We start from the raw sequence: 22897 nt of genomic DNA on the forward strand, positions 1-22897 counted from the left end.
TGGCGGGAAGGGGCCCGCCTCGGGCAACCCCCGGCCGGGAAATGGCGGCGGCGGCGGCTGCCCACGGCTTCTCCTCGGGCGCAGCGGGGACCCCACCCCTCACCCGGCTGCGGAGGGCCGAGGTGGCACCGGCGCTTTACTGGCAGGGGAAGCTCAGGCCCCGCGGGAGCTCGGTGAGTGGCGGAGGGTGCTCCCAGCAGGTAACCGCTGCCCCGCCCTCCGCACCGGTTACCAGAGGAGTTAAGTTTTAGAAGGTTAAACGGGAGAGGCGTACAAGAAGCACTCGCTATTTTCCATATAACGGTGAGAAATAGGTATGCCATGGGAGTTGAGGGCAGGATGTGCTTGAAAATGAGATGTGTTCTACCTGTCACTTTTTTACCCTTTTAATCAATTTTATACCTTCATAATGGAAGAAACTACTTTTAGTAGCTATCAAACTGTCCTTTTCACTCTTACACTTTGTGTATCCCTTTGATGAATTTGCAGATACTACCTGAAGTACCTGCAATTTCCACGGGGAGATGCTGAAATATATTCACGTTGGATCAAAAACAAAAGACACAAGTATGGATCATACAGTATTTTTTCTTTTTACATTCATTATAAATAATGCGTAAGTTGATTCATCTTTCAGTTTTACATGTTGTAAGCGCAACATATTACACCGGAAGAAAACAAACTTCATTAAAAAAAATTGTTTTCATTTATACAGAAGTCATTTGTCATGAAATAACAACATCTGACACCAAACAGGAGACTTAACAGGTAAATGATGGAAAACCTGAGACACAGTGATGTCATTTGCTAAAAGTAAACAAAAGGATTTTACTCTTGATAGATCCAGACTGTTCCCTGCTCTACCTTACGTATAATCTGTCTAAAACCAAATATGTTACAATCTTTTTTTTTTCAATCAGAATTAAATTTTCCCTGTATTTAAAGTAGTAATTGGAGCATGTGCGACAAAGTATACTTTTAAATAATTCTAAATTGACAAGTAGCACTTCAACTGTGTGAATTTAGGACACATAAATTCGAGTTCTTTCCTCTTCCAAAACTCCCGAGATATCTGCGTGCCTTTATTTTCACAGTGATTCATAAAGCAAGAGTTGAAAACATTTAAAATATATTCTGGTTATAAAGTAGTTAAAGTCTTAAGTGGCAAGACATGTTGTATGAACAAGGCTTAGAAATTCAGTGACTTTTGACTGGTACAATACCACTAAATACTTTGGTATCTTTAAAATGCCTACACCGCATAGGAGACACAGTCATGCACAAAAGACCACTAATGCTTAATAACTTACACATTTATATGCTTATTTTCAGTAGCCTGGACTCTGTAAAACTAGCTGCTTATCTTCTGAGCTGACACAATGAACCAATAAGCCACATGACACCCGTTTGTAAGCAGCACTACCTTTCTCTGTGTTCCCTCCATTTGGGAAGGGATTGTCCTGAATTGTCCTGTAGCAACAAAACCAGTACAGTACAGGAAGGCTCTAGAATATGTCATTATAAAAGGCACTTCTGAGAATTAATTCACACAAGTATTCCAGTGGAGTTTTGTCTAAAAAATATTTACCAAACATTTCCCTCCTCCTCCTCCTGTGGTTATGTTAGGTTTTTGAAGCTGAATGAAAGTAGAACAAGGTAGGATAGGGTGAGAAAGGAAGAAGTAAAAGTCCCTTTTCTCAGTTTTTCCCTTCTGTTCCAATATCTGGGCTCCCTTTTTGTGCTCCAGAAATGTCTGTATGTTTGGTTTATAAAAGCCTGGAGATTATATATCAGAGAGTTATATACCAGGTTATAAACCAGAGTTTATAACTACCAGGAGATTAAAAGAATTAGTTAAGTAGTCTAGCCTTTAAAATTGAGTAATGTGAAATTAATTGCACAGAAAAAGTGAAGTTCCCTCTGTTCAGTGTTCAGACTTTGGTCACAGAGTGAGCATTGGAAGTAAACCTACATCAAGGTGTGAAGTAGTGTTAAAATATGCTAGCTAATAATATTTTTCCAAATACCCTTCTGATCCTCTGAACCTCATATTTACACTGTTTCCTGGAAGTATTTTGACACTTTGCTAATTTCCAGAGCGTAGGCACGGTTTTAGGGTGTGCTCAATTCTCATATTGCTAACAGACAGCCCTGGTACCCACACGCAGAGATTCATTATAACTGATATCACTTACTGATTAATATTAAAAGAGACAAGATCTTGCTACTTCACATTTTTTAAAACTCTGATTTATATCAATGCAATTTGTCAATCTGACACATTTCAGATTTGCAAAAAAATGTTTGCAGCCTCTGAAAAACATGATATGCAAATCCCTGAATTTGAGATTTAGAGAAATACCCAGTATAGGCATTTAAAACAGCATAGCAGTGAAATAATTGAAAAAGACTTTGTGATACTCCAACATGTTTTTCTTACATGATTGTATTTCCATTTCCACTGTATTGCCTGCATAAAGGAATGGAGGAGGAGGAGAGGAGGTCATACCCTCTATCTCTAGTTCAGTCCCTCAACCATTCGAAGTTGGTAAGTAACCACATACACAGAGACAGCATCCCCTACAGCCACATGCTAATCAGCAGTGAGTGAAAATCATCTTCCAGAGGTTACTCCACAGCTTGTAGGCAGTATTATCCCAGTTTCTGGGGGACTTTTGGCTCATTACAAATGCTGTCAGAATTGTCACCTTGCTAGCGGTCTCAGAGACAAAACATCTCGCTCTCTTCCTCTGCATCCTCAATTCATGGATATTTAAAGAGCTCCAGTTTCAAGTATTGCCAGTTTGGCCCCTTTCACCAGTTTTATTTACATTGTTTAAATGTGTCTCACTGGTCTGAGGGAGGCAAGGCAGTTGTAGGGCTTTTAGACTATTTGCAGTAATGGATTATTTACAAGCATCTGAGCATGCCAGCTCTTATCCAGCCGCTTCTGTGTCAGACCCATCCGAGTCTTTAAGGTGTTCCCAGAAAACTTCCATTTCCCCAGCCTCATGGGCTGATCAGATAGGAGGTACTGCCTGTGGTTACAAACCGTGATGCTCTTCGACCTTCATGGCTACAGCACTTCCATGTGTTGGTCTAGGAGTACTAAAGTAATACTCATACAAAGACAATTTGGTTTATCCTGCTTTTCCTAATGCATATTTATCTTCATCTACTGACATTAATATCCACATTTGTAATGTTGAAGGAAGCTAATTTAGGCTGTTATTCCCTGAGTTCTTCATATCCATGTTGAATATGTTTCTTCACAATTAATTACAAACAGATTCTGTACCAGGATCTATACAAAGGACAGGCCTTTCCAAACTATCACTCAGGTCAAACTGAACACTGCATTAATGGCAAAGGTCCATGTTTGTGAGGCCCAGTGACAGGATTTCACTGACGAAATCATTCCAGTCCCCCTCTTCATTCTTCTGCCAGTTGTTTAATAAACATACTCCACTGCTTTACTAAACTTACAAATTATATAAACAAACCTCAACATCTTCACTTCTGCTTAGTGACTCTTCCTTTGTTTAGTATAACTTATTTCCACACAAAAAAAAATTAAGGCCTCTACATTTTTTAAGTTGTCTGGCAGCACAGCTTAAAAAATAATTTAAAAAAAGGTAGTAGTCTTTATTTGCCAGCTGGGAAATTTCTTCAGATGAAATACCATTACACTTAGTTGGAAGCAGTAGTCTACATAATTTTAAGAAAACTTTTTTTCTGAGCTCTGCAGAGAAACAACCATGAAGAATAACCCAGAAGCCTAATGCATAAGGTGGAACATATTGCTTTACAGAAAACAGAATCAGTTTGCAGGACACAGACCATATCAGGGAAGTCTTGCTTTCAACACAATTATACTGACAGTGTTGAAGACTGATCTATCAATATTGCTAGGTTTGGACCATGAAGTATTTGAGAAAGCCCAAAATATCTGAAAGTTTTGAATTCAGCAAGTTTGCATTAGACCTTGGCTTCAACTGATTCAGTACAGTAGATTCAGAATTTATATTTTAAATTAAAACCAAAGTATCAAAATAAGTTAACCTAGAAGAACATGGGGGTTTTTTAGATAGTGAAGATTACTTTTAGGCAAAACTTAGCAGAAAAGCAGTTTGGGAATAAACAAAAGTTCTCTTTTGGCAGTGTCTGGTTTGGGATTTAGCTCTGTCCTCTCCTTGGAGGCACCTGTTAACTAAAATTCATCAATACAAAAAGGCAACACAGTGAAAAGCTGAAATATTAACATTTCAGTAAAGTGCATGGGACTGTGGCAGACTTAATGGCTTTGCTATAACCTTATCTCAGATGCTGAATTAAATGATGGGGATGCCAAGTTCTTGACTATTCTATTGAGGTTGGCAATTTTTTCTTCTAGTAAATAGTTTTTCCTTTCAGCAGTTTTCTGCCGCTGTTCTGTCATCTCCAAAGCCTTCAGCAGTTGTGCGTTCTCAACATAGAGATCCTTGACCATTGCATCTGCTTTAGTGTTCTTGGAAAGCTGAATTGTGGATAGAACATAATTACTCAGCAAAATAAAGAAAAAAATTTAAAAAAAAAGAACAGTGCTAGGACAGCATCCTGTCTTTACTCTTCAGGAAATTCCTTTTCCTCCTTTTCTAAGCAAATTTTCCGGTTAAGATACTTAGATAACATTTGATGTTTCTTTCCTGACTAAGTGCAACAGCATACCAAACAAGCATAGCTTTTAGGAAATTAATGAGGGGTAGATTCAGTCCCCAGTTTGGGGTTTTAGGAAGTTTGGGGCAGATATGCAGTACTTTAGCTCAGAAGCATTAAAAGAAAAATAAAAGCATCTTTAACTTCATTCTAAGCAAGAATGCCATGGCAGTTTTTACCCACTTAGCTGTTTACAGAAATAATGGGGACCATTTGAGGAAGAGAGTAAAAATGCTTACTTGTTCTTTCAGCTGATTTACTTTATCTTGGAGAAGCCTCTTCACAAGCCTTAGTTTTTGTTCAACATCCATCATACGTTCTTCCATCATTTTTAGAAGCTGCTCATGACCCCCCTGGAAAGCAACATTTATGTGAGAATCGGTTAATAAAAATCAATTCACATTCTCCAGTCTCTTTTTTTTTTTTTTTCTAGTTTATGCTTAAGAATGTAGTTGGCACTCCACATTTGCATCTGTTCTAAAGAGTTGACTAAATTAATAAACCATCCATGCAAGCAAAATGTTATGGCAACACTTAAGGGACACTCACAGCATTGAACTAGTTTTCCAAGTCTAAGTTACATTTGTGATTTTTTTTTTAGAACTGGTAAATTGACATAAAATTCTGTCTTGACTGTGATAGTCAGATCTGGATAGTTTCCTTTTCCTGTTCTTAGGTGCTGCCATATTTCTGTTGAATGTAGGAAACAAAATACCAATTAAAATCTTAACAGTTTTTTAAAAAAATGAAGGTGAAGTCATAAGGGCAGGCATGTTAGTTTGACAGTATAACTCCCCCATGCCAAAGCCCCCATTAAATTGTGTAATATCCTAAAAAAGTAGAATACATTATCCCAAACTTGGTGGGGTTTTTTTTACATTTTTAGACGAGTTGTTGATAACAAATGTTTCCAAATAATAACTCTAAAATGCTTTTTCTCTTTTTCTGCAGTGAGGTGACAGTCAGTCTAACTTAAAGCATAGTAACTCAGCCCATTGAGAAAAATTTTCCCAAATAAATTTAGAAACACCAGGAACTGCAGGAGAGGTTGTTTGTATTTGGGAACTTTAGACACTGACTGCAGGGAAAGGTGTTCTTTATTTTAATGCTAGCTTGTTACTCTAATTCTAGGAAGTCATCTGAGAAGATTAATTTTGAGAAAGCATCAAGCTGCTTCTCAAAACAAAATACCTTCAAAACCAAAGTACCTTCACACATGAAAAAACTGAGGGAGGAATGTTTCAGGTAGGTAGTTTTTCATATAAACAACTGTAGAAAGATTCCCTTAGGGGACTGATTGAAGTCTACTCAACATTTTATTTGTAACACCAGAAACTCCTTAAGTTTATGTATGTGGTTATATGATCACTTAGCTTGTGAGAAAAAAATTGAAAAATTTTACATTAGTCATACAGAAAGCAGTTTTACAGTGTTGCTGGACAGGAAATTTTTTCAGATTAAAAAAGTACTACTAAGCAGAACTTGCAGGGACTTTCTAGACGAGTTATCTTGTGCTACCTTTTGTAATTTGATTGGAATTCAAAAACATGGCCAACTATTACACTTCACAGCAGCCACAGGAGCCTCGAGTGAGTGGTTGAGACAACTATAATTCTTGGTTTCCACTTAATGCCTGTGATTCCCGTTTTTTGGCTTAAAGTTGACTTGCAATGTTCTATCTAACTTCATATTATTTTATGTGTAATGGGAGGAGCCAGCTCAAGCATTAGCTTTAAGGTCATTAGAAACATAGGAGCAAAATGAACTTGGAAAGCAAAACAGCTGAAATGGTTCACAACTCTCAGCTATAAAAATCAGAGGCCTTAAAGAGGTGTTTTTCTGACCTCTGAAAGTATTAAAAAAAAAAAATCAATCTAGTTTAATCTAGTAATTTGAGACAAAAGCAAAACCACCAAGGAATGTCATCCAAGAAACAAGCGCGTTAACTTTCTGTTTCCTGGCACTGCCTTTTTACTTTATGGTCACAGCAGTAGAACATAACCCATGTACTATGCAAATTATTTTCTTAAATGTGCAGATACATCTGCTAAAGAGAAGGTGAGGATCTGTATTTAAGCACATCCCCTATGACAAATCTGTCCCAGAAGTCCTGATATGACAGTCCTCTGTATCAAAGACAAATATTTTGTCTAAAATTTCTTAATTCTTGTTCAATAAAGATGAAACTATTGATACTAAGACAAGAGACATTATGTTTAAAAAAAATTTTATTTTTCATTTACATCAAAAAATGTCATCTTTCCCTGTTAAAAAGTTTATACATCTTATACAAAAATGCAGTATAAATACCCCAGATTTTCTTCAATCTCATATAAAATTAGTACCATTTGAGAAAAATAGTCTCTTTCCACACTGAACAACTCCACATTTTAAATAACATAAATAAAAAGTATTTGTAACAAATTAAAAAAGACAGCTTTTGAACTTTCACAAAATAGCTTCTAGACAAATAAATAGGAAATAACACTGTGGAGACTTTTTTTTTTTTTTTTTAGAAAAAGCACAAAATAATTTGATCCTCAAGTTTCTCAGCTTATGCCAGTTCGTGTGTTTGTGTGTGTTTATCATGGTAAGGAATGAGATCATAAGCAGCCAAGCTGTCAGAGGTGCCCGATCCTCCGGTAGGAATCTGCATGCACTGCTCGCTGCTCCGGTAGCAAGGCCTAGAGAAAGAAGGGAAGTGGGATACTTCACCCTGATATCCAGATTTTCTTTTAAATAAGTATGTATACTTAAAGCAAATCACCAATACAAGCGAAGCAAGCAACACAAAACAAACAAAAACACACACACAAAATAAAACATGCAGAGTATCACACATTATATTTCTCTAAACACTAATATTAGCACTACACATATGCAATTGAGGAGATATTCAGGATGCATTTGCTAGATGCAAGGACTCTTCAGATGGCTCATCCATGTTTGAGGGATTTAGAAAGATCAGTGGCAGGGATTAACTGCAATTAGCAAAGCAGTTAAGTTTCTTAGAGGAAATTATCTCCACTATATGTATGTATCTTTCTATCTCACAGGTTGCCAAATAGCATTTGTGAAAAATGTAGTCCAACTGACCTCTTTTGTAAAGTTATTTGCATTTCTATTTTAAACCTAGCTGTAAATCTTTTCCTGAGACAGGCTGAACAAGCTGTTGGTCAGAGGCGATTTGAATTTTGAAATAAAGAGCTGAAGAAAGGAGAAGTTGAGCAACGCTAAGTACTCTGAACAAAAATACTCGTTAGCAGAAGTTCTAAGGGAATTTAGGAAAAAAAAAAAAAAAAAAAAGGGTCATTAACAGGCTCCCAAATCTAGTTACCGAGCAAGGAATATGAGAAAAGTGCAGCAATTGCTACCGTGCAGCAAGTAAGAACCACAGCACTAGACACAGCAGAAAGTAATTTGGAATTCAGAAGAGTCCAGACAGGTTAACACAGTAGAAGAAGCTCAGAGGTTTTATTTTAGTGAAATTTGAGCGTATGACAGTAGCCTTTGAAGGACAATAGCTCAAGACTGATCGTAAAATGAATGAGAACACAGACCGCCATAGCCTTGATCAAAAAGCAATGAAAACTGCAAAGCGTGATGAACACAAAATAATTCCAAAAAGGAAGGGGATAACTCTGGACACCTTATTACACAGGACAACCCAGGATCTAAGAAAGCTGCAAAGTGCAAAGCAGCAACAGCAGCAAAACTAGGGGATTAAATTTACACAGAAGGCATGGAGGTAACCTGACATTGTACTCACTGGTGAAAAGATGATGAAGAGGGATTAGGATGCAATTTTTCAAGATGCTAAAGGGGACATTAAAATGGACATAAACTCAACTAAATGTTAACCCTATAAATCAGGGAAGAAAAATGAACAAATGAAGAAAAAACATGAAGAAAAATCAACAGCGAGAATTAAAGCAAGATGTGCTTGCAGAAATGTCAAAGTTGAGACAAACTAAACCAAATTAGGCCTTGTTTGTAGTTGTAGAATGCATGTGCTTAATGATGATTTCAGAAAGTTATCTAGTAAAGCCCATGAAAAAAGCTGTAGGAGACACTATAAACCAGAATATCCATTCACTTTAAGCTAAAATTAAAAAAAAAAAAAAAATCAATAGAAAAAAATTAAAAGGATTAAGCGCATTAGTGCATTGACAGCAAATATTTGCAAAGCCTCCCTGAAAGTATTTTTAAATTCATGAAGCTTTCCAGAATAAAAGCTTTTACAGGAAACGTAGAAGTGATTTATCTGTAGAACTACAAGTTCCAGGATGTGACTAGTTTGCAAATTGTTTCTCAGGCTTTCAAAGGCAAAATTACGAAGTCATCACTCCTAATGCAATACACAGCACATTCATTTGCAGATGCTACTGCTGTAATATGGCTTTTATTGATTTCAAAATTAAACTGCAGTCTCTACTTTCCATTGTATGTGACCAAGTACATTAGTCTGTGGTAAATTTCCAGCTGAAAGGGAGACAACCTTGCAATTGCTTTATTTTTACTTATCCTATATTATTTGCTGTTAAGTTTTTGGTTGGTTTTTGTTTGTTTGTTCGGTTTTTTTTGGGGGGAGGGGGTGTGGTGGAAGAACTTTTTGATTTTGTGCCTTAAAAAAAAATATTCTTACTCCAAGTTTTGAAAACTTCTGAAATTCTTGCTGCATGTAGTCTCTCTCCATAATACCTTTTTTCCAGAACACTCTTAACATGTTCAGAGATATTTGTGCTCCAAGTCTTGGCTGTCTTATTATTTTTTTAAAATTATAACTGCAATCTAAGTTTAAAACAAAGGTCTTTGGTTTGTTTTTTTTTTTTTTTTCTGCTAACAAATTAATAACAGTGTTAGTATTTTATCTAAGTTATTTAGAACTTTATATTTTCTCATAAGATAAAGTTGTAATATTAAGACCTGTGGCCTAAGCCAAAGCTTTAGAGATTTGGTTACTTTTTGAAGAGAGTCATTTGGCAAGCCTAGTCCCCAAGATGCAAACTTGTCCACCTATTGTCTATAATTCAGTTTTAAAACCCAAAAGAACACTAAAAGTAACTCTGACTCTGCCCAATATGTACAATGGATGTAATCTTCCTTGAAATTAGATTGTTTTTCCTCAGAAATGCCAATATTGATGTTTCCGTACAATGGTAACAGTGTTCCCCAAACAACGTCTTGTCTTCTGGCCAAATAATGAAGATAGGCTGACCTTATAAAAAGGATAATTTTGTTTGTATTCTGCTCTACTACAGCTGAGAGAACTCCATGTGACAGCAACAGCCCAAACTAGTATTTTATGTGATGGGTATGTGCTGGTGCAATATGTGGTGTAGTTTTGGTTTTGTTTTTGTTTTTTGTTTGTTTGTTTGTTTTTTCCAATAATGGTTCCAGACGTGGATATTAGGTAAAGAAAACAAAACCAGAGAAAACCCCTATAAGCACTTACTGCATATTGATCAGGAAAAAAGCCAGTTGACTCTGGATGGGAGTGGTTTTTATTTCAAAAAGATTAAGAGGACTTCAGAATTAAGCTATGGCTCAAGCTAAATATACTAAATAACAAAGGTTTGGTCTGTACATATCTTTGATAGAATGAATTTTAATTTTAATTTTTGAACTGGCATAAACAGAGAACGGATCTCATCAGAATTGAAGAAACAAGAAAACAAACCAGATATCCTTTTAAAGTTGTAACTTGCAGAGTAACAAGAGCTTTACCTGTTGCATGTTTGTTTCAGAGGGTCTACTTTCAAGTTCTTCCTGAAGACGTTGACTCCTCCTCTCTGCTTGTAGTAGCTGGTGTTGGAGCTGCAGGAACTGTTCCTTGGGCACCATAGCACAGCCTTGCTGCTGGAGCTCCCGGGAGTGCGGTGATTTGCTAAGCATCACACTGGCGCTTGAGTGGAGCATCTGAAGAGTAAAGTCAGTCAGCCACCAGGAGAAAACGGCACTGCTGTTCAGGCAAGGTATCTTTCAGTGATGCACTAGGCATCAGGTTACTTTTGAACAACTTGTGCACCAGAGAAACAAGCCTGAACTCAGCAACAGAAGCTAAACAGACAACTTTTCTCTTTCCAGTGAATAAAAGATGCATCTTTCTGTGCAGGTCTGAAGCCTAAAGGAATTTTGATTCAAATTTCAGACTTGAATTATATATTAATTGAATTTCTTAAAGTTAAATGGGCCTGTGGTGAGCTTTAACTTAATAGTCCTTTTGAATTTTAACCTTGATCTCAGCAGCTCTTCTTAAAAAAATAGTATCCACTTACAAATAAAAGCACTAGCATGAGGCAGGCTGAAGTTGACTACCAGTGCTGATTATTTCTACTCTTTAGGATAGAGAGATAACATTCTCCACAACAATTTTTCAGTGTAATGATGACTTAAGTAATTTGATGCCAGCTGCTATATTACATTCAGAATTCAGTATTTGGAATCCCATATATCTTTCCTTATGTTCACTACTAACTGTAAAAGTTTTAACACATTTTATAATTTTCATTTCAAGATGTGCCATGAACATAGTTCGATAGCAAGTCTGGAGACCTCCTGAGTGTCTGTGCTGCATAAGCAAAAGTATACTCAGAAGGGCCCTTGAAATATGGATGCAGGTAATCTGAAGTAGTTTAATTCCAAATTTAAGTCTCGCTTGCATTAAATAAAGGTTACCAAATGCATCAGCAAGTCTATGTAATGTAAAGGTAGTATATACCAACAAATAGTGCATAATGGCTGTCCTCTGTGAAGCTGTACTACCAGAAAAATCGTAATTTGTAAAACTAAATGTCTCGTGGGACAAAAGGATTCCATTCCTAATAGTCCTTGCTACAGCCAAAAGAGCACCTCAGAACAGACTTGTCCCAAATGGTTTCACTTCTCCACATCATTTAATTAAGTGCTGCTCCCAAGCAATGCCATGACACTTACTGGATGAAGGTGGCTAGAAAAGAGGCATGTCTGGCATTGCCTTACTGCGCAGCATTGCAGCCCCCAGAGCTCAACTTAGATAATATTGTCTTGAAAGTTCATCTAATGCCAGCCTAGTTTAAGAGCCAAGATAGTCAGATGAAACAATTTAGCATTTTTCTAGACTAAAGTAAAATCCAGGTAATACTAGCTCACAGTTGTAATAGTTTATAACACTAAAAAAACCACAAAACCAGAGCTGTACTGTAAAACACCCTGATGTTTCAGACAAGCTGATTTGCAGCTTGAATTTTATGATTAATACTTTCTTCCCATAACGTTCAGCTGACCACATCAAAATTCTCACCTGTTATCTCAAAGCCATGACTGTTCCTTTAGGACAAGGCATATAATCTTGTGTTAGTGGTTTTAATTTTCCTTTCACAAGTGGTAGAATTATGGCCACAATTTGTAATCATATTTCAATTACTGAGTTAATTGATAACCATAAACAACTATATATAAGCATTTTTCATAATGGTGCAACTCTTCTGGCCATGTGAGCATCTGTACATCTCTGCTGGCCCAGGTAAACAGAAAATAGGTTTTTAAGTACTTGAAAATAAACTATTTGTATTTTTTTTAAGCTGTCAGGAGGTTTTCTTAAATTAATTTGTCTGTAAAGGAGCTGTTCTTTCACTGACAATATAAACTAATGAGCTTTTGATGGGATTTGTTTAGGGTTTCCTGCAATGTTGTGAAGCACACTGAAGAGCAGCTAATGAAAGAGCCCAAGAAACAGTCAATTAACAGTTAACTAACAGTTAACGGCATCTTAAATATAAATACCAATTGTGTGGCTAAAGAAAACAAGATAGTCTTGCCATATTCATCTGTGGAAAAAATGGAACAATAATGAACTTACTAAACAATTAGGGATGACACTGAGTGTGATCACATATCAGTTAGTAGCAAGGAAACATTTGACAATCTGGTGAAGCAGCATGCAGATGTCAAAGGTAAATATGCAAAACACCTTCAAGCCTCACAGTCAATGGGTTAGAAGGAAGGGGTTGAGCCACTTTTCATTTTCTTATGATCAGTTCAATTCTTTTGAATGCAATCGGTTATTTGTCTCAATTTTCATGGCAATGCTGTAGAAGTACACGGCTTCTCAGCGTACAAACTCCACGATACACTCACCACAAAAAAGTCAGTGCTGCTGTCAAAGTGAAATTTTACATTAAAATGAATAGTGGCTGCTTCACTTAAAAGATGCATGGAATAATAAAAAAAAAAAAAGAAATAAATGTTTTCTCCATGCTATGGTAGTACATTGAAAATGATTGCTCTACCTTCGCACACTATTTCAGAAAGAGAACTGCACCCTTCTCTGCTAGTTCCAACCACTGAGTTCTAGACAGGTTAGCCACGAACAAAAGGAGAACAGGCACAAAAGAGAAAGTTAGCAGTCATAAAGTGCTAAGTGAATGTTATACACACCTGCTGGAAAAATGTTATCAGGAATAACAAGAGTCCTGCATGTTTGAAATATAAATTTTAGGGGAAAATACAATTCCATGCTTGGTGTTTATACCAAAGGGTTTAACAGTGTTTGGAATTTTCCCAAAGCTTAATTAAGTCTATATAAATAAAAGCACAGGGCATATAAACAGTCTTTCAGTAACTTGTCAAAATCTCATATTTTCTAATCAATTTTTGACAGTTTTAGAGCTAATTACATAGTATATTCAGCATAACATGTTTCCCATTTGCTCTCTTGATGAAAACCATGAAATCTTTTAATAAACAGCGTTGCAAAAACATCATCTAGCAGATGCTTTGATTTATGGAACAAGCCAAATTGTGGGGTTTTTTTAAATATTTTTTCCATTACTTTTTATTTATTATTTTTTAAGTATTTAAATATTATGTTTTAAACTCAAATCCAGGACATCAAGGCAAGACTGCTGAGAGACAACTCAGAGGTCTAACCTGACCTTAAGGGATAGACTAACTTAACATAGTTAAGCTCGCCTGTTCCTGTAAGCAAAGACACTTAAGAACTACGCAGTTTCCATAACATCCAGCATGATCTGTCTCCGGCAGTACTGAACAAACATCCACATTTACAGCAGGCTCTGGAGGAATCTCAACTGAAGTTTTTACTCATGCCTTTAGATGAACAGCAAGTGGGGTAAGTTGTTATTCTATCACGATCTAGATAAGACAGCAAGGCTTAAATTCAGCAAGTTATTCCCATAGTAAATAAGAACAGGTTTCTACATTAAGAGAAGAATTATGCAAATATTAATTAGGAAACTTGAGGTTACATGTTTTAGGAAGGAAGAGGAAAGTGTTAGCCTTGCCTCAAGCACAGAAACAAATTTCTTTGCTATTTGATTTTATATCTGAAGCCTTACGTGAATTACGATAAACCACAACATGCTTCAGAGAAGCACATTTGTCACACTGACATCTTGATCATGAAAGATGAGACTAGGCATTAGGGGAGATTAATTCTTCTAGTTTCGATTAGTTTCCTCTGTTCCTACACATCTAGGAGTTGTTTTTAAATCAATTCATAGATTCAGTGAGATAGCGATAAAGCCCCACACTATTCAGTACAGTCAACACTGATTGAAAAGTACCTCCATTAACTGATCATCCAGTTTGACTTGCTTTTTCCTTAGCCCTTCATTTTCTGAGCTGGTTTCCAGTTCACGTTCAAGAGAATTCATCTGACTGATCTATTGAAGACAAGAAGTTTCTTTAGAAAGACAGTAGTTTCTTATTTTACCTGGGTTTCTTTCCCCAATGTACAGTGATTCATAACTTGCACATCAAGACAATTCAAGATTAAGAGACATAACTATTTGGACACTTTTCTGAAAGCCATGTCTAAGACAATATTATACAGTGTCTCAGCCAAGTTTCAAAGGCAGAGTAATGGATTTTTTTAATCCAAAAGTGGCAAGGCTAGCATACAAGCGCTGTGTATGTTCCACCACTGAACTGTTCGTACTGACTGGAAGTCTGGCAGCACATTGGCACTGACTTGCACCCCATGTGCTCTGCCGAAGCACAGGAGACACTCAGCTTCTTGGGACAGGGCTTTGTAAGGGACAAAGCCCATGAGGCTTAACGTAAAAGAAGAATACAGCTTACCACATTAGCTCTTATTGATGGGAACTAGTGCATCGAGTCACGTATTTACCATCTAAAACTAACCTTCCTGTTTGCAGATGACAACTCCTTCTGAAGCTGTTCACACTCTCTCTTCAGGCTTAGTTTCTCTTGCTCTATGGCTTTGACAATACCTGACTGGCTTTGATGCTTTTGGTGCTTTAGGGAAAGGATAGTAGATTCCAGCTGTCGAATCTAAAGAGACCAGAGATGAACAAATATGGAAGAACATTCCAGATCATTCAAAAATCAAATTTCACCTACTTAATCTAAAATACTGAGTACCAAACAATTTCGGACTTGTAGCAGCTTCTGTTGTGTTTCTGACATTTTAGCTTTAAGCACAAAAGGTCTTTCCCTTCCTCTTCCTCTATTTTCTGTTTTGTCCTATATTCTGCCTAATACTGTGAGCCAAGAAATTGGACGTGATAAATGCTCAGAACATTAAGTTTTTCTGAAAGAAAAAAATTGATGGGCGTTAACTGAAAGTCAGACCAGAATCTTAGACAAGAGCATCGGGATTTTCTTTTTTAAAAAAAAGAGCTGTCTGAAACATGAGTGGCTGCAAACTCAGTGCAGATCCAAAGGAAAACTAGTCCACTATGCACCCGTTCTACAAATGTTTCTGTTCAAAACTAATAAGCAACATTCCTCCTGCATTACCCACTGTGAAACAAGAATCATTACGTTTTGCCTAGCACGCAGGGACCGCCGCTGTGATCTGTCAGCTTGGTCAGATTACCTTCTCCCTGGAGTGAGTCAGGTCGGTTTTAGTGCTCTGCACTTCTCTCTGCAGCCTCTCATTTTCCTGCCTGAGCAGCTGCTGCTCCTGTTTCGTCAGCTGGTCCAGTTCATCCCAGTGTAGTTGCCTCTGTTGGTCCTGGAGCCCTGAGGAAGGCACAGCCAGTTCTAGAACCCGAGTCTTAAGACAGACAGAATTGCAGGGTTAGGCCTTAAACAAAGAAGCAGACATTTTCTCTGTTCAGGTGGGTTTTAAGTAGGTTTTCCATAACTGCCGACTCTAAAGTCACAGGATTCCCATCTTCCTCCCAACCCACACACTGTTTTCCTCTACCCAGCATGAAACCCAACATGCTAAACCCAACACACTGGGTGTTTGAAACCCAACATGCTAATCACAGTGCAAACCCAAAGTGCTTCCCTTTGCTAAAATCCTACATAATAGCTGTGCACCAGAATGGCTGATAGGAGTGCAGAGTTCAACAACACAAAGCAGCAATTTGTGCTCCATTTCAGACTCATCAAGCAAATAATAGAACTCAGTATTATATATTATTCAGTAATAGCTGTAATTTAGTTCCTGTTGTACAATTCTGAAACAGCCTCTTTTCCATGTGGACATTAAATATTCCTTAATTACATGGCAAACAAGCCAAATTACTAACTGAATTCATAATACCAATCCCAAGACTGCTGTCTACATCCTCCTTCAGTTACAGTTCCTCATTAGTTAAGATAAGCTGATATCACACTGTGCCTTTCAAAACCAAGTTTGACTGAAAATTAAATCCCCCTGTCAATGACTAGTTGGATTGTGAATATGTATGTAGTTTTGACAGGTGTAAATGCATCCACAGATTTTTTTTTTTTTTTTTGGCTAAAAGGTTTCTTTCAGGGAAGAGTAGATACTTTGGAGGATAGACTGATCATTGCCTGTTCTCATGTTCAAAACTTGTTATTTAAAAATTAAGTCTGCATGTTATATACAATTTGACAAGACTAAGGATAGTTAACTATTTTAAAATGGAAAACTATGAAATACAGAAAGCACCGTTAAAGTGGGGCTTTTTTTTGTACCCACCTCCTTTCATGTTTTGATTTTTGGTTTCTAAACAAATAATATAATTTCTTTAAAAAAACCCCAACCCATAGTTGTCTAACTCAGAGTCTCCTTGCTCAAACCCACAGTACTATTTGTGTCCTTTTAATGGACAAGCCAAGCTAAAGAACTGAGTTGGCTACAACACCAGGCTACAGAAGAGCAGCAGCTGGTGTCTCTAAACCCCAGCACACGAAGCTGACTGAGGCACTTGAGCTCTGTTACCTTTTCATTGGCGTTCTGCAGTTGCTTGTGTAAAGACATCACTTCTTGTTTAAGAGTTTCCTTCTCTTGTTGCGTCACCCGTAAGTCTGATTTTAGTCGGGACATTTGAAGGTTGGCATTTTGCAGTGTTTCATCGAGACTCTGAACCTGTAACAAGCAGGAACATAGCTTGGCATTTGCTGCATCAAGATTTCTTTAAGTTTGATCTGCTAGGATGTGTACATGCACCACATATGACATGTATTTAGGATGTCTGATGGAAGGAGTGAAGGAGTTAAAATAGACAGCCCTCTTTAAAACTGCTACATGATTTTCTGACTTTCTGTTCCAAATTAGCAGCCATCCACTTTGAACACAGCCACAAAACTGCATCAACAGAGACACATCTTCCAGCCCTGAATATTTATTGTGATATGCTGGGAAGAGAAAATTTCTCTTGAATTATTTATTCTTCCTGGCAGCCTGTGGCCAACAAGAAACCCCAAGTGTAATCAGCCAAGCAGATAGCCATTCACTCCCCTCCCCTGCCTAGTGAAAGATGAGCCACTGCCAGAAGAGCAGGGAGCAACAGCATTGTCTCTGCAATATTTTAGGAATAACTGGGCAGAATGAATTGGCAGAAGGAACCTGGCTGTAGATGCAAAACAACACAGTTTATTCTCAGGAAAAAAAAGTCCCTCATAGCATCTAACATGTTTCCTCTTGTCCTTTAAGAACGTTATTTGAAAGCCCATCAAAGCAGCCATTCTTAGCTGCATGACATCTTCACACACATAAGAGGGCTGCTTTTAATAAAAAAAGCACTACAAGAGATTAAAAAAGCTTTTGATCCAGGACTATAACAAGCCCCACTATTATACCTTTTCTTGTGAAACGGTGAGCTGTGTTTTCAGTGTCTGACTCTGCTGTTCCCAGGATTTCTGTTCCTGCTTCAAGCTGCCAATTGCATTCTCTAAGCAGCTTACTTTAGCTACCTGAAATAAGATTACATCGGTAAGCCTGACTCATTCAGGATTTTCCTTAACCCAATTTGACTTTGAGAGTTAAGCTAGAGGGAGTTACAGCTATGTAAAGAAAACGCAGGAGAGCGGAAAACCCCTTAGCTCCCAGCCTGAATCTCCACACAATAGGATCATTATTTATAGAGTGCATACTAGTTACACTGCTCGGGTCCAGAGTTACAATATGTTAAGAGTTGCACTAAGTGCAAGAACACTGTCTTCCTTGTCCTGCTGCAGTATTTATATCTAGCCTCTGTTCCTTACAAAGTTTGGAACTTTCTGCATAATCAAATTACACTAAACTTGTGCTTCAGAATTTAAGCTTTCTCTTTAAGACCAGCTAGGGAAAAAACCGCAGTGGCAACTAAGCCGTTATCTGGTTTGAAGGTAAGAAAAAAAAATCCAAAGTAGTTTTACAGATTAGGGCGATACAGATAATATAAGAATTTTACAAGCCCATTACAACATGTAGGTGGTAACGTGGATTTGCAGTTATTCCTTACCTTATCAATACACCTGTTTAATTCCTCACTCAGGGCTTCTTTTTCTTTCTGCAGTTTTTCATTTTTAGTAATTAGGCTTGAAACTTCAGTTTGAAGGTCAGAGAGATCAGGACATCTGGGCAGCTGTGGAAAACAAACCCCTCAGTTCTATTTCTGTGCCGTTTCTGAATTTTTGCATGCAAGTGTTAGACAAAGTTTTCCCTTCACTTCCGGGCCAAGCATCCCACTCTGGATCAAGTAGAAGAGAGGAACATACTGCAGTTTGATACAAATGACCATACAAATATCATTCATGTGATATGAGGCACCCTTCCTTCAACAGCAAGGCTAAGGTTTCCTAATTGTCCTGTGATCCCTTGGATTTGCTTTAGGGCTGGTCTTTCTCTGCCTCTTCTGTGACAGGGTTAAAAATGCTGCTGACTTCTGATCCTTTTCCCATTTGACACAGTACTTTAGCTTAGCACTCTGCCTTCTCCTCTGCTGTTGTCTTTGCTCACTCAATCTTCTGTCTTTAATTACACTCAAACCACAATCCACTCTTTACTGAATAGGCCGCATCTGCTTTTGCTTTTTAAGACCATTATCAATCCTAAGCATTGAGTGCTTTACACTGCAAAGAAAATTACTTTGTGGAGCTCTAATCAGGAGAGCTAACTCATTTGTAGCCTTCATTATCTATGTTTATTAGCATATATTTACAGCCAATTGAACCATGCTTATACAGGCAATAACCAGGCCCTCCAGGAAATTATTCTTGGAAGTTGTGAGAGGTCAAAGTCTCCACATGGGTTTAGCAATAGGAATTCTCTCCGAGAGGACATGCTGGAAGAGACCAGTCCTTAAATGGAGCTGTATGGGTATCACCAGTTACACAGGAAAATGTTCCCTTGCCTATCCCATCTGCACAAACTAGAAAAGCCCTGTCTAGTCCTTGATTAAAGCTTTAAATCTTTGTCTTCATTGTCAAAGTCTGTCTTTGTAGATCCACTGCTCTGGAAGACCTTTTCAAAAAAGCTAAGCAAAACCAACATTATTAGAACAATTGTGCATTGTACCCAGAGATTCTTTCAAGAGGATTTATATTCCCTTACAGTTAGGTCCTTTCTTTAAAAACAAACAAACAAACAAAACCAACCAAACCACAAAAAACTATCTCCAAGTTGAGCAAGAGAGCAGGGTACAAAGAGCCAGCATTATCTGATGGCATGTAATAGGATACCATACCTGTTTTGTTTTCTCGAGTTCCTGCTTGAGGATGTGGTTCTCCTGCTCCAATATATGAGCTTGAACCTTCATTTTTGACAGCTCCATCTCCAAGGAAGACACCATATTTGATGACTGCAAAAAAGAAAAGGCTCAGATTTCACCTGAGGAGACATGCAGGGCAACAAAGGTTAACCAGAGGATGGTGCAGCCAGTGATATGGATTAGAGCTGGGATGGCACTGGACTGAACAGGCATGCTGGCAAATGCATCACTAAGCTCCATTTTCAAGACAAACCTGCACACTACCTCCCAGCTTTTGGCTGCTGCCATGCTTTCCCTTCCACCCTCATCCATGTACGTTTATGCCTTGGGGAAGTTTAGCTTTGAAAGGCCACGCACAGCTCGAGAAAGGGATGCTAATTCCACAGCAGCTGTGCAGTCCTAAAAATTCAATTGTTTTATACCACAAGAGACAGTGTAATCCTGTACCTTTACTTGGGTGTTTTCCAGTTCCTCTTTCAGTACCAGTCTCTCCTTTTCCCATTCCTCCAGGGTACATTTTCCTGCTTCCCTTTCCTTTTGCTTGAGCACCCTTGCCAGCTGTTGATTAAGATCCTGCACATCTGCTTGATTTTTGGAGTTCCTCTGGCTAAGCTCTGTATTTTCAGAGTCCAGCTGCTGGTTCCTTGTCTTCAGATCTGCTACCTGAATTGGGACAGCAGTGTCAGTTATGACTATTTCCACAGTGGGGAGTAGATTTTAAAAGTATTTCCTTTCTATTTAGATGATCAAAAAGCTGACAAGTGTCACTCCAATTCAATGGCTCAGCCAAGACAACAGAATCACAAAATGGTGACTCAGAGCAGTGGGATATGGCAGTTAACTGTACTCTGTAAAAAAGTCATGACCCCCATAGCACTTTATTTCCTTAAAGCATATTTAACATGTTCCATGCCTTCACTTTAAGGCAAAATCGACTGTAAGAGTAGGAATCCTCCTGATGGCCTGTTGTGTGCATGGTCAGCCTCACAAACTTAATTTCTCATCATTGGCCTTAATCATATCAATTATAATATCAGTCATCTGGCACACCACTCTGTTCCTCCTTCCCTTTGCCATGCTGATGTATATTTTGAGGGTTATGCTGGTGAGCTAGTAGATTATTCTGAGCAAGCAGAAATTTTACCAAGCAATACTAAGAGGGACACGAACATAAGAGCTACTTAAACCTTCTATTTTGCCTAGTGTAACAAACCACCCTTAAAATAAAAGTAGCAGTCTCATGGATATAAGCAAAGGGTCACAGCTGGCGGCATTCCTAGACCCAGCTAGCTGGGAAGTAAGTAAAGGCTGAGTCACATAACCTCTGTTTCCCATGGGCTACTGCAGAGCATTACCCACAAAGACTACAAAAGAAAGATTAACTTTATATTTCTATTAAATAAACTTTCCAAATTGACTACGGAAAGTGTTCTCAGGTCAGATAATTACATTAATATTGTGACTGTCATCTGATCAGGTCAAACAAGCCTCATATTGGTCCCCAAAAGTTAAAGGAAAACAATTATCAAAAAGTTTAAATGTATATAATGGATAATGGTAATTTTCTACTGCCTCTGTGAACATCTAAGGCATAGGTTTTATACAGCGATCATTTCTACAGAGAAGGTTATAGCCTCGGTCCATATACCTGCTTTTTCAAGTTGTCAACCATCTTCTGTACAGCCACTTTCTCCTTTCTCACAGCCTCTATCTTTTGCCTAAGGAAAAATGAAAGCTCGTTAACATTAGGGTCACTTCTTAATATACAGGCCTACAAGAATGGGCTGGTTTTTCACATCACCAGAAAGGGTAATTCTTAATTTATATATTGCTTAGCATCACTGTTTTGCACAGCCTCGACAAGTGCTCAATTCCTCAGGGTACCCATGTAGATCTTTCCTGAAAGGGAAGAATACTCCCAGCATCATGGATGGTTATCTACTTGCAAAAGACCAAACCACTGAAATACTCTGTCACACTGTACCTCTTCCTGACTTTTTTAAGGCTACACCAGCCCAACAAGCTCTACCTTTGCTGAAGCAAGAAGAATTGCCTTCGGTCAGCTCATAAGTAGGTCCTGTGTTTGTATGTGTTACTGGGTCATCTGAACATCTACAGTTAAGCCACTGCTTTGGCTCTAGGAACAGGCAGGACAAGCTTGGGCAGATGAACAGGATGAGGAATAGACTGTCAGCCAGCTGGATTTCCCCAGGGCACCGTGAAATAAGATAATTTCAAAATTTGTAGAATATCTAACACGTGAGGGAGCTTTGAGAGAAGGGATGTAACCATTGTGTCTGCACCGCAGCGAGAGCCTGAAGGTATATATGTGGTACATGCCCCACTGAATTCTTACCGCATTTCTTCTCGGGATCCATTTAGCTCCCTCAGTTTCAGGCTGGAAGCGCTACCTTCCTCATTTAATAAAGTCACTTCGTTCTTCAGAACAGCATTTTCTTCTCTGAGCTTCTCCGCTTCACATCTGTGACAGATGAGACAAGTGAAAACTGTTTCTGTATATTGTCCAGCCCCACAGGGAGAAAAATTACTAAAAGCCTAAGCTCCCTGTAATATTTCAAAACAAAGCTACAATTGACTTATTTTATGTATGAATGGTATATGGATTTCACATTTCATTTACTAAGAGTGCTCCCCAGAGAGCCAAAAAAGGGGCTTTTTGTGTGTGTTTTCATACAGCTAAAGTTATTTAAAATCTAAGATACCTAATAAAAGTTTCACACTATACCTTTCAGTCCTTAAGTTACAAATAACATAACTTTAAACAGCTTGACACTACAATGTGCAGATTGCTAGGAGAGCGAGCTGTGTCCCCAACTGTTTCTAGAGTCTGTATGCTGGAAACAGCAGCACTGGAAAGTGCCTTTTCTGTCCCGAGGCAACTAAAGAAATAACTTAGCCATGGTGTAATACCTGAAAGAACAATTTCCTGCAGGAAGCTGGTGCCGAACAATAATTAAGCCAGCTGTAGCTACTTTATGGCCTTCAAAAAAAATCCTTGCTGAAATACAGCAGTTAAAAACGTGTAGGTAAAATCTATTCTATTCTCTGAGTTATAATGGTATTTACCATATCACACACCTGTTGGATTCCTAACACTAAGTGCTCCTGCTGGGAAAAAAATTACCATAATTCTCTAGCATTAACTTAAACATTGAGGAAAATAAAAGCACTTTTAGCATTCCAAGTAACATTCAGTACTAGAAGGGAGCAAACTAAGTGAAGGGAGTGATATTAGTAAAAGCTAAAAGCATTCTGGAAGTGTT

The 22897-nt window shown here is 38.0% G+C and overlaps 1 protein-coding gene across 1 annotated transcript in view; it reads right to left on the minus strand.

The window, feature by feature from the left end:
• Window positions 1-913: 913 nt before the first annotated feature.
• Window positions 914-22897, minus strand: part of NIN (ninein) — a 56179-nt gene continuing 34195 nt past the window's right edge. Inside the window, exons 14-26 of the mRNA XM_026849174.1 lie at window positions 21970-22095; window positions 21262-21331; window positions 20061-20276; window positions 19590-19703; window positions 18366-18488; window positions 17722-17835; window positions 16862-17008; window positions 15539-15718; window positions 14842-14991; window positions 14262-14360; window positions 10423-10614; window positions 4935-5048; window positions 914-4516 (exon numbers count right to left, since the gene is read on the minus strand). Of these exons, the coding sequence (XP_026704975.1) occupies window positions 4307-4516; window positions 4935-5048; window positions 10423-10614; window positions 14262-14360; window positions 14842-14991; window positions 15539-15718; window positions 16862-17008; window positions 17722-17835; window positions 18366-18488; window positions 19590-19703; window positions 20061-20276; window positions 21262-21331; window positions 21970-22095 (1855 nt within the window). The 3' untranslated portion in view covers window positions 914-4306. The remainder of the gene's footprint in view (window positions 4517-4934; window positions 5049-10422; window positions 10615-14261; window positions 14361-14841; window positions 14992-15538; window positions 15719-16861; window positions 17009-17721; window positions 17836-18365; window positions 18489-19589; window positions 19704-20060; window positions 20277-21261; window positions 21332-21969; window positions 22096-22897) is intronic.

The sequence above is a fragment of the Athene cunicularia genome, assembly GCF_003259725.1.
Source record: "Athene cunicularia isolate RWA chromosome 5 unlocalized genomic scaffold, athCun1 chr5_part1, whole genome shotgun sequence".
Lineage (NCBI taxonomy): Eukaryota > Metazoa > Chordata > Aves > Strigiformes > Strigidae > Athene > Athene cunicularia.